Source organism: Agelaius tricolor, unplaced genomic scaffold, assembly GCF_023055355.1.
Source record: "Agelaius tricolor isolate 1412-34295 unplaced genomic scaffold, bAgeTri1.0.p SCAF_12, whole genome shotgun sequence".
Taxonomy (NCBI): Eukaryota; Metazoa; Chordata; class Aves; order Passeriformes; family Icteridae; genus Agelaius; species Agelaius tricolor.
The window spans coordinates 17489973-17501229 of record NW_027269272.1 but is presented as its reverse complement, the minus strand read 5'-3'; the positions used below and the strand labels follow the sequence as shown (position 1 = coordinate 17501229).

Here is an 11257-nt window from a genome sequence, read left to right as displayed (position 1 = left end):
ACCATGCCCAGGCCATGCCCAGCACCCCAGCACAGAAAGAGCAGCCTCAGCAGCCCCAGGCACTGAGAGCTGTGCCTGGGGCCAGCCCACAGTACCCACAGGACAAGGGAGCAGGTCCCACATCACTGGGCCACCTGTGCCATGACAAGCAGGGCCCCCTGCCACAGCACAGCACCCAGTATGTGCTGTTCCTCCCCAGCACCCAGGAGACCCAGAGCCCCCTCTGAGCACCCAGGGATGCGCTAGCACAGGAGGGTGAGGGTAGCAGGGCACCCCTGAGCACCACAGACAGGATGGCCACGGGGGGGCCAGAGTACCCAGGCACTGCAGGGGGCCACCGTGGGAATTGCTGGGCTATAAATCTCCTTGCTGGGCCCCCCCGTGGCAGAGCAGCTCACGATATTTATGTTGGGGATTTATCTGCAATGCAGTTTAATATTCCCGGACCTTTGCCTGCGTGTTTGAATGCACGGCTTCCTCCTCGTGCCACCCCTGCCACCCCCGTGCCCACCGTGTCTCACCCAGAGCCTTTCAGGCTCTGTCTCCTGCCCCCCTGCAGTCTGTCCCGCTGCACCCACTCTGGCAGAACAGGGCCGGGCCGGGTCTGCCAGGGTGCCCGGGCAGGGAGGGGGTGCCGGGATGCTCCTGGCACAGGCCGTCGGCTGTGCCCACCCGTGCCCCTCCGGGGTGTCCGGCTGCCGGGGGGTGGCGGCAGGGTCCCCGCACGGGGAGTGCCAGGCGGACTGGCACTGCCAGCCCTGTGCCAGCCCCCCCCCCGGGGTAAAGGGGCTCAGGGACACCCCTGTCCTACCTCCCCGCCGGCGAGGATGAGGTAAGGCTGGCGGGTGGCACAGGGCTGCTTCTTTTGCATAATAATCTCGTTAATGGAGCCTGGCCTGCGGGAGAGCCGGGCTGGAGACACCACCCCCTCCCCGCCCCGCCGCCTCCCTCCGGCCCCGCCGCTCCGCCAGCCGCGGCGCGGGGCGCGGAGCGGAGCGCGGGGCGGGCAGCCGGACGGGTGGCGCGGGGTTGGCCAGCCCCCGGCAGCCTCCTGACACCCCCTGAGAGAGCCGGTGAGCACCCCCGGGGCCCCCCGAGCATCCCGGACGGCGTCCCTGAGCATCCCGGCAGCGTCGCCACAGCATCCCGGGAGCATCCTCCAAGTATCTCGGTGAGCAAACCACGAGCGACCCCCGAGCACCCGCGTACTTCCCGGGCAGCAGAACGAAGATCATCCCCCCAGCATCCCTCGAGTACCTCGGTGAGCACCCCGCGAGCAGCCCGGGGAGCACTCCCCGAGAATCCCCCGAATATCCCGGGCATCATTCCGGGGAGCACGTCCCGAGCATCCCTCGAGCAACCCTCGAGCATGGCCCCGAGCACCAAAGGCATCATCCCGGTCGGCATCTCCCTAGCACCTCCCGAGCATTTCCCTGCCATCCCGGCAAGCACCTTCCCGAACATACTGGGCAGGCGGCATCCTCCGAGCATCGCGGGCAGCATTCCCCGGGAACCCCCGAGCATCCCCTGAGCATCTCGGGCAGCGCACTGAGCAGCATCCCTCGAGCTTCCTGGGCAGCCCCCTGCCCCCCCCTCCCCACGCTTTGCCGTGCCGGCTGCCGTCCCCGCTAACTTTCCGACGGCAGCAGCTCCCTGGCATGGGCACTGCCGGGCTGCTGCGCCGGGGCACAACTTTGCCCAAGTTGCAGAAGGACGGGGCACGGTGGAGCCCTGCTGTGGGGATGCTGGCCACCTCCCGAGCAGCTTTTTGTCCCCAACCCGTCCTCCCCCACCTGCAAATCTGGATACCATTCTTCACCAAGCAAGAAGCAGGGTTTCCTTTTGAAGACCCCCCCCACACCCATCTGTGTCCCCACCCTCCTTTCCCCATGGGCAGACCCCCTCCTCCCCAGCGTGTCACCCTGACAGACACCCCTGCCTGTCGTGCACCACCCAGTGAAGAGGGGTTGGATGGATGGTGCTGGTGATTGTGGGGGAATGCTGTGGTGTGTCTACGGGGTGCAGGGTTCCCCCCAGACTGGAATTAACTTTGTTCACACATCACGCACCGTGCCACAATTTGACACAATGCAATGCAACACGGCGCAGCACCACCCCGCACGGCACAATGCAACGCCGCCCGCCACGGTGCAGCACCACCCGTGCAACCCAGCGCGGGGCCACTCAACCTGACCCAGCCCACGGCTCCCCTCACAAACCTCCCCAAAGCCCCTCTTCCCCAAGCTGCTCACCCCATCCATACCCCACCCAGAGAGACTGGCGGTCCTCTGCTCCCCCTTGTTGGGAAGGGTTCTCATGGTGCTGAGTTTGGGTTCATGGAACACCTTGGACATCCACCCAGCATGGGTGCACTGTGTGGGTGTGGGGGTCTGAGATTAGCTGTACCAGAGACTGAAATGTGCCATCATGCAGGTGTCCTGCATGCAGGTGACCTGCCCTGTCACCAAAGGACCTGGCAGAGGGGACAGCCATGGGGTAGAAGTGCCACCAAGCTCCTGGCACTATGGACAATCTCAGTGCCAGCATGGGGCACACATGGGGATGGATATACAGGCAGCAATGACGACAAGAAGTAACCCCCCCGCCCTTGCTCCTCCCAATCCCCCCCCAATCCATCTCCTCTGCCTTTTCCAGGAGCTTCCTTACTCACCCGGACATCACCATTTCCCAGTGGCAGGCACGGCTCCGGCATGAACTGTGGGCTGCCTGAGCCTGCCCTCCGCCTGCCCTGAGCCCCCTGCACCAGTGCTGCTGGCAGGGAGCCCCATCCCCGGCCATGGAGAAGACCTACTCGCTGACAGCGCACTACGATGAGTTTCAGGAGGTGAAGTACGTGAGCAAGTACCAGAGCGGGACGCTGCCCAACGGCTTCGCCCTCCAGCTGGGCGCAGGGGCCAAGAAGCGCCGAGGGGGGCTGCCCCGCTGGAGCCGCCGGGAGGTCTGCCTGCTCTCAGGGCTGGTCTTTGCCGCGGGGCTCTGCGTCATCTTGACGTGCATGTTGGTCCTCAAGTACCTGGCGACCGAAGGGGACAGCTACTGCCTGGAGGGGTGCCAGGAGAAGAAGGCCTTCCTGCGGGCATCCCGCTTCCTAAGTGCCAACATGGATGCTACCATCGACCCTTGCCAGGACTTCTACTCGTTCGCCTGTGGCGGCTGGCTCCGGCGGCACGGCATCCCCGAGGACAAGCTGGTGTACGGCACCATCGGGGCCATCGCCGAACAGAACGAGGCCAAGCTGCGGGCGCTGCTGAGCCGCCCCGTGCGGCGCCGAGCCCGCGCCTCGGCAGAGAGGAAGGTCAAGGAGTTTTTCCGCTCGTGCCTGGACCGGGCTGAGATCGATCGGCTCGGGCCCCGGCCCATGCTGGAGGTCATCGGGGAGTGCGGTGGCTGGGACGCCCCTCCGGAGCGCAGGGACATCAACGAGCTGCTCTACAAGACACAGGGCGTCTACAGCGCTGCCGTGCTCTTCTCCCTCACCGTCAGCCTGGACGAGAGGAACACTTCCCGCTACGTCATCCGGGTGAGGGCACCGTGCCCCTGCGGCTGCCCCTGCCCCAGGCACCCAGCAGTGCCGCTGACACCTGCCTGGGGTCACGGTCCTTGCTGCAGAGGCACCGAGTGCCTGCGCAGGGTCTGGGCTTGGCTATAGCAGTGGCTGGGGTGGGGACCCCTCCTGTCCCTGGGGACCCTCCTGTCTTTCCAGCATGGGACCCCTGTGTCAGGCTACCCTGGGCTGAGGGTGGCACCTCCAGGACAGGGCTGGGGACACGGGCAGAAGGATGCACCGAGTGAGGCAGTGCCACCTGCCTGGGTGCTGAGGACAGCCCAGAGGGCACCAAGGTCTGCAGAGTCCTGGCAGCCAAGCCCTCACCCTGGCATTGTGGCTGCCCTAGACAGAGGCAGGGGGATGTCCACCAACCCCCCAGCACTGTGCCAGGGCATTTTCCCATGGCTTTCCCAGTCTTACCCACCCCTGTCAGACCATGTCACTCACCCTGAGGTGCCACCAGAGTACAGGTGGGCTTTATCTGACTGGCCGAGTCTCTTGGTGGCTGTGGGGGTGCAGTGGTGGGCATGGAGGGAGCACAGCAATGGCACAGCAGGGATGCCGTGGTGGGCTCGGTGATGGGCACGGAGGCGGGCATAGCAGGGAAAGGGTGGGCACGGGGGGCGCGTAGGGGGAAGAGGTGGTGGTGATGGCGAGGGCATTGTGGGGACACAGTGGTGGAGCCGAGCCGCCCCGTTCCCTGTGAGATGGTGGGGCTGTGGGATGTGAGCGTGAGTGGGTGTGCGGGGCAGGGCGGCTCGCTGCCGGCTCCGGGCCGCGCGTGTGTAACACTAGAGGGAGCGTCGGTCACAGGGAAAGGATGGGCGGGCTGAGCGGGACCGGGAGTGCGCGGGGTGGGACACCGGGGGCGAGGGGGGGAGATGGGTGTGACAGCCAGGGCTAAGGGTCAGGGTTTGGGGTGTCGGGGGGGTGTGATTGGGGTGGGTGTGAGTGGACAGGGTGTATGGGGGCTGGGGTGTGTGTGAGGGCTGCAGGTTTCAGCTCCCGTCCAGGAAAGCAAAGGGGGCAAAGAGGATGAGGGAGATGGGGGAGGAAGGCTGGAGGTGCCCGTGGCTGTGCGGGCAGCTCTGTGGCTGTGTGAGTGGAGGGGGGCTGGTGCAGGGAGTTGTGGGGAGCTGAGCCAGAGAGAGAGGAGAGGGTGCATGTGTGTGTGTGTGTGTGTGTGTGTGTGCATCGAGCAGGGGTGAAATGGAACAATGTTCCCGTGTAGGCATGTGAGCATCCATAGGTGTGTGTCCAGAAGGTTGAGTTACCTGTGTGCTTGTGTGTGTGTGTGAGTGTGCAGGTACGTGCAAGTGTGCTCAGGTGTGTGTTTGGTTGGAGGCTGTGCCTGTGGTTGCAGCACAGCAGGGCTGTGTGTGAAGAGTGAGGGTGTCCATGCAGCTCACCATGCAGGCTGCAGCACAGCAGTGGGGCTGCTCTGGGGCAGGTGGGGGACACCAGGGAGCAGGGATAGGGCAGAGAGTGGTGTCAGCATAGGGCAGGCTGTGAGGCAGCCCATGTGCCAGTCAGGCCATGGAGCAGGGGCCTGCTCTGTGCCCAGCACTCCCAGCCTGTTGCATGCTGCCTGCTGCAGCTCCAGCAGCCTCCAGCAGGAGGGAAACTGAGGCAGCGACCTGCCCATTCCTGGGGCTGCTCCAGCACACTGGCATCCTTGGCTCCAGGGACACCAGGGCCACTCTGCGATACGGGGGAAGGTGAGGGGTGCCTGGCCCAGCACAGGGCCCTCCCTCTGCTCACCCAGTGCCCATCTCTTGTCCCAGATCGACCAGGACGGGCTGACCCTGCCCGAACGGACCCTCTACCTGGGGCAGGATGAGGAGAGTGAGAAGGTGAGGGGGGCACAACGCGTCCTTGGGGACAGCAGGAGAGGGAGCAGCAGCCAGCAGGACTGGCAGACAGAGGGCACCCAGTGCCAGCAGTGCTGGGGACTGGGGTGCCACAGGACAGTGGGGGGTGGCCCTGAGCATCCCTTCCCTCTGAACAGATCCTGGCCGCATACCGAGTGTTCATGGAGCGACTGCTCACCCTCCTGGGGGCTGAGAATGTGGAGCAGAAAGCCCAGGAGATCCTGCAGCTGGAGCAGCACCTCGCCAATGTGAGAGGGATACATGCTATGAACCTTGGGGTGCCCTTGTCCAGCCCTTGGGCATCCCAGTCATAGATTTTGGGGGACATCCATATCTGCTTCTGAGCAATCTCATTCCAATCCCTCCATGGGGACTTCCACTCCCTTGGGGACCTTCAGACCTAGAACTTGGGGATCTCATTCTCTTGAGGACCTCACGGCAGAGCTTCAGCGCCCAGTCCCACATCCTGAGAACCCTCATTCCCAGCCCTTGGGGTAACCACTCCAGCCCAGCATCTACTCATTGTGAGGCCACTCTGGGCCCTTGTTGACTCTATAAACAGGTCTTGGGGACCTTAGTCTGGACCTTGGAGGGACGTGTGTGCCCATTCCTCAGATAACCCAGTTCCTTGGGACCTTCTGACCAGCCCTCAGGGTCCCTCTGGCAGCAGAGGGTTCCTGGGGCAGGGAGTGGGAAGTGTGTGGGTCAGTACCCACATTAGAGATGCCCTAGAGTTGCCCAGTCATGTGCCCCATCCCCGTGTACTATTGCTGTGTCACCCTCAAGGCGGGCAGTGGGATGGTGACAGCCATGCCCACCCTGTGCAGATCACGGTGTCCGAGTACGATGACGTGCGCAGGGATGTTGGCAGCATGTACCACAAAGTGACCCTGGCCGAGCTGCAGCGCATCACTCCCACCGTGAGTGCCCTGGTGCCCACCTGCCTGTGCACCACACTTGTCCCTGTCCCCCTGCTCCATGCCCTCAATGCCCACCACCTGTCCCAGTTAAATCCACTTGAGGATAATCCACTCTGGTGGGAGGCTGGAAAGGCTGGAGGGGGTCCCCTCCAGGGTGGCATGGAGTGGGGGTCCCCATGCCCCCCTGACAGTGCCTGCCCTGGCAGCTCAAGTGGAAGCGCTTGCTGGATCGCATCTTCCATGACGACTTCTCGGAGGAGGAGGAGGTGGTGCTGCTGGCCACCGACTACATGCACAAGGTGTCCAACCTCATCCGTGTGACACCCAGCAGGTGAGGGGGGCTGGCACCTCCTGTGCCCCTGGCACCTTTCCCGGCCTGGCAGGGGAGACAGGACAGCTGTGCCTGGAACCTCCCACCATCACCCTCCTCCTGGTGCGGGAAGGCCGGGCTGGGCACAGGAAATCTGGGAAAGCTTGTGGGAAAGGTGCTGTTGTGAGCCCCCAGCATCCTGGTCATGCCTGGACACCTGCTGAGCCACCCATGCCAGAGGTCACCAGACTCATGGCACGTCAGGGAGGGACGTGGTGCCAGCCTGTCCCTGTGGCCCACCAGTCATGGCCCCCTGTGTCTCCGAGCAGAGGTGTCCCCGAGCAGCAGTGTCCCCATCCTGGCACATGCTCCCACCCTCCCTGTGCCTGGGGACATGCTGAGGCCGCCCCTGTCCCTGTCCCAGGATCCTTCACAACTACATGCTGTGGCGCATCGTGGTGGTGCTGAGCGAGCACCTCTCCACCCCCTTCCGCGATGCCATCCACGAGCTCTCCAAGGAGATGGAGGGCAATGAGAAGCAGCTGGAGCCGGGTAAGATCTGCCTGAGCCAGGCCAACAAGCACTTTGGAATGGCCCTGGGAGCTCTCTTCGTTGAGGAGCACTTCTCCTCTGCCAGCAAAGCCAAGGTAGGTGATGCTGCCTATGGGCAGGAAGACACCCTGATCTCCCATCACCTTGCCAGAGTGCCTACTGCCCCCACCAAGGGCTGTCTGGCCAGTGGTGGATGGTGGGGATGCTGTGCCAGCACCATGGTGACCCACCATAGGTGCAGCAGCTGGTGGAGGACATCAAATACATCCTCGACCAGCGCCTGGATGAGCTGGATTGGATGGATGAGGAGACACGGAGAGCAGCCAGGGCCAAGGTAGTGGCCCCTAGCATGCACTTGTGTCTTTGGCCCCATCACCAGCACTGGGGCACATGGCATAGGGGCCTGAACCCACCACTGATTTTGCCCACAGCTCCGGTATATGATGGTGATGATTGGGTACCCTGATTTCCTCCTGAAGCCAGAGGCCATCGACAAGGAATATGAGGCAAGGGATAGCCCAGGAGCATGTGAGGACATGGGCACATGGTGAGGGAAGATGGTCCCCACATCTGCATCAGGCCACCTCAAAACAAGCCCCCTCCTGGTCACTGCTGGCAGGGTGCCCCACACTGGCAGTGCCATACAGTCCCTGGGGTCTGGGATGGTGTCTCCTTCCCCACATGGCAGCTCCCAGAGCTCAGCCCCATCCTTGGCAAGGGCTGGGGGTGCCAGTGTGGCCCAGGGATCTCCCGGAGCTGGCAGAGAAGCAGCTGCCCCTGTGGGCACACAGCATGGGACATGAGAACACACTTGTGACAGTTCCACACGGTCACCAAGGCTCACAGGGGTGGGAGGACACCACAGGTCTGCCCTCCACACTCTTGGGGCTGGCATCTCCCCTGATGTGGCTGTGTCCCCCCAGTTTGAGGTGGATGAGAAGACTTACTTCAAGAACATCCTCAACAGCATCGCCTTTGGCATCAGGCTCTCGGTGAAGAAGATCCGGCAGGAGGTGGATAAGTCCGCGTGGGTATCCCCTTGTCCCGGGGGGACATGGAAGGGCCCAGCATGGTGCCACCAGTGTTCCCTGTCCCCATGCCCGGATGCAGCCCACAGGCTGTAGGCGGAAGGGAACAGGGATGCCAGGAGTGCCCCCCCTGTTCCCCAGCTGTGCAGAGGGATGGCACTTCCATGTCCCTCGGTGTTGTGCAGCCCAGCACTGCTGTCTCTCCTTGCAGGTGGCTGCTGCCTCCCCAGGCACTGAACGCCTACTACCTGCCCAACAAGAACCAGATGGGTGAGCACTGTCTGCCCCCAGGGGGGAGCAGGGAGGATCTGGGATGGGGACAAGGCCCAGGGTCCCATGGTGCTGGGTGATGGCTGTGGTGGGTACAGGGCAGGGTGACACCAACTGCAATATTCTCCTGTGTCCCCAGTGTTCCCTGCTGGCATCCTGCAGCCCACGCTCTACGACCCCGAGTTCCCGCAGTGAGTGTGGGGCTGGGGGATGGCTGGGGGTTGCCATGTCATGGGGTCACCCCCATCCCTGCCAGCACCACAGCTCCACCCTCTCACCTCTGTTCCCCATCCAACAGGTCACTGAACTATGGTGGGATTGGCACCATCATTGGGCACGAGCTGACCCATGGCTACGATGACTGGGGTGAGTGTCCCTCTTGTATCCTGCCCGGATGTGAGGATGGGCTGGGGCAGCCAGGCAGGACGCCTGGGTCCCTTGCGATTCCTGGAGGTGGCGGTTGCCTCGGCAGGGGGACAGTATGACCGGCATGGGAACCTGGTGCACTGGTGGACGGAGCGGTCATACAGCAAGTTCCTGAAGAAGGCGCAGTGCATCGTCAACCTCTACGACAACTTCACCGTCTACAACCAGAGGGTGAGACCCCCTTTCCTGCCAGGCAATGCCCAGCAGGGCACAGCTGCTCCATGGAGAGGTCCCTGCTGCCCCATCACTTAGGGCTGGGTGCCTGCAGGAGAACTGACTCTGCCCTGCCCAGCCCTGAGACCAGCAATTCATCACACCTTAGCCTGGAAATTCCTCAGGGCACTGGGGGGTCCCCATCCCCTCGGTGCCAGCATGGGGATGGGGACACTTCTGTTCATGCTGTCACTTCTGTCTTGGCAGGTGAATGGCAAACACACACTGGGGGAGAACATCGCTGACATGGGGGGGCTCAAACTCGCCTACTACGTGAGTGTCCCCCCACCCTGGGTGCCACAGCCATGGGCAGCTGCTTATGCCAGTCCCGTTGAGGCGGAGGAGATGCCCAAACCCTCCTTACTCCCTGCAGCAAGGGAGTGGTCAGGATCCTGATTGCTGCTTGCTGGGGGTTTGGGGGTGGGTCCAGGGTGGGTTTGGGGGAGTACCCAGGCCATGCTGAGGGCATCCCTTGTTCTCCAGGCCTACCAGAAGTGGGTGAGGGAGCACGGCCCGGAGCATCCCCTGCACCACATGAAATACACACATGACCAGCTCTTCTTCATCGCCTTTGCCCAGGTGAGCCCCTGTCCTCCTCACATGTAACAGCTATTGGGGCAGGAGGGTCACCTTGTATGGGGCCAGTAGCCCAAGGGGATGGGGAGAGAGCCCTGTGGGACCCAGGACCAATGGCCAGGAGCTGGGCTCGGCTGCATCATCAGGTCCTGGGCTCAGGGTACACAGCTCAGCCCTGAAGGAGCACCACCAGAGACCCTACAATAAAAGACATGACTCCACGGTCTCCCAACCCACCATGTACAGAGGCTCCTGGGAGACCCTAAAATAACAAACTCAATCAGGGCATCACTGCCCTCAATCCCTAGCAGCCAGAAGGTCCATGGTGTCCTGGTGGTTACCAGGACCCAGGGTGCCCCACGTGGTTTGTCCATGGAACCTTTGTCCCCTGCAGAACTGGTGCATCAAGAGGAGATCCCAGTCCATCTACCTGCAGGTGCTGACAGACAAGCACGCCCCAGAGCACTACAGGTACTGGGTGCTCCCAAAGTGGTGGGGCTGGGGGCATGGTGGGTGCCAGCCTTTCCCACAGATGTCAGTGCTGCGCAAAGTGGGATGAGCACCCTTTGGAGTATTGGTGCCAGCAGATCTTGGGTAATATCCCTGGACAGGGGTGGGGTTCTGCTGGGGTGAGCACGTGCTGTGAGTGCAGTGCGAGGCAGCAGTGCAGGGGGTGCCCAGCTCTGAGGTCCTCTCCTCTCCTGGCAGGGTCCTGGGCAGTGTCTCACAGTTTGAGGAGTTTGGACGGGTCTTCCACTGCCCCAAGAACTCACCCATGAACCCAGTGCACAAGTGCTCGGTGTGGTGAGGCTGATCCCCCTTCAGCAGGCTGGGACCCTCCATCCTCTCCCCTGCCCAAGTGACACCTTGTGCCCACTCCCCAACTTCCCATCTCCCTTCCAATTCTCCAGGTAAAGGGGGCACCCTCGGGTGTCACAGGGGGGCACCCCAAAGGCAGGCAGCTGCCATAGGGGTGTAGGCAGCAGAGACACTTGGGTTGGGCAGCTTCCTCCTGCCCATCCCCCTTCCATCCACTGCCCTGTGCAGTGAGGGAGCCTCATTGCCCATGGAGGAACAAGGGCACACCCAGGCACACCTGTACCCACTTTTATGTGCACCCAGCCCAAACGCTTCACCCAGCCCTACCACATCCATCCCAGCAGCAGTCAAGGCAAGGGGAGGACTTCACTGTCTCCAAGGGGCTGCCCCATGCCAAAAGCCTCCCCTGCACGGTGCCCTCCCCCTGCCAGGCCCCTGTCCATGCACCAGCCCTGCCGAGGTGGGCACAGCAGCGCAGCTGGGCCGGGCGATGCCGGCCTGCTTGGGAGCGCAGGCACATGGACACTGCTGTATTTTCCGCTGCTGTTTCTGGTCAATAAAGCACTGGATATGCTGGGTGGCTGCCAGGGGCCATGGCCAGGGGATGGGAGCAGTGGGCAGCACCCCCTGCCCTGCCCACATGGCACAGGCACCCCCACTCCACGAACACGCCCGTCCCACCAGTGTCACACTGCGTGTTTATT

The 11257-nt window shown here is 63.1% G+C and overlaps 1 protein-coding gene across 2 annotated transcripts; it reads left to right on the top strand.

Annotated features, from left to right (window-relative positions):
* The first annotated feature begins 732 nt into the window (after positions 1-732).
* Positions 733-11226, top strand: LOC139595026 (endothelin-converting enzyme-like 1). Of its 2 annotated transcripts, none has more exons than XM_071437866.1 (18): positions 733-1261; positions 2656-3541; positions 5353-5421; positions 5577-5687; positions 6267-6359; positions 6566-6690; positions 7094-7316; positions 7457-7555; positions 7653-7727; positions 8145-8248; positions 8461-8519; positions 8659-8710; positions 8818-8885; positions 8992-9116; positions 9366-9431; positions 9642-9737; positions 10129-10205; positions 10443-11226. In XM_071437866.1, exons 2-18 carry the CDS (start codon positions 2798-2800, stop codon positions 10540-10542), a joined length of 2286 nt encoding a protein of 761 aa, XP_071293967.1. In that variant the 5' UTR covers positions 733-1261; positions 2656-2797; the 3' UTR covers positions 10543-11226. The 2 variants fall into 2 exon arrangements, with proteins under 2 accessions (XP_071293967.1, XP_071293968.1); XM_071437867.1 differs by having other exon boundaries at positions 734-1171.
* The last annotated feature ends 31 nt before the right edge of the window (positions 11227-11257 follow it).

Bases quoted from the DNA above. Each gene is read 5' to 3' on its own strand.
- LOC139595026 (XM_071437866.1), top strand. From the start codon at position 2,798: ATGGAGAAGACCTACTCGCTGACAGCGCACTACGATGAGTTTCAGGAG. The intron at 8,520-8,658 runs GTGAGCACTGTC...CTGTGTCCCCAG, and splicing joins GCCCAACAAGAACCAGATGG to TGTTCCCTGCTGGCATCCTG. The intron at 9,738-10,128 runs GTGAGCCCCTGT...TGTCCCCTGCAG, and splicing joins TCTTCATCGCCTTTGCCCAG to AACTGGTGCATCAAGAGGAG.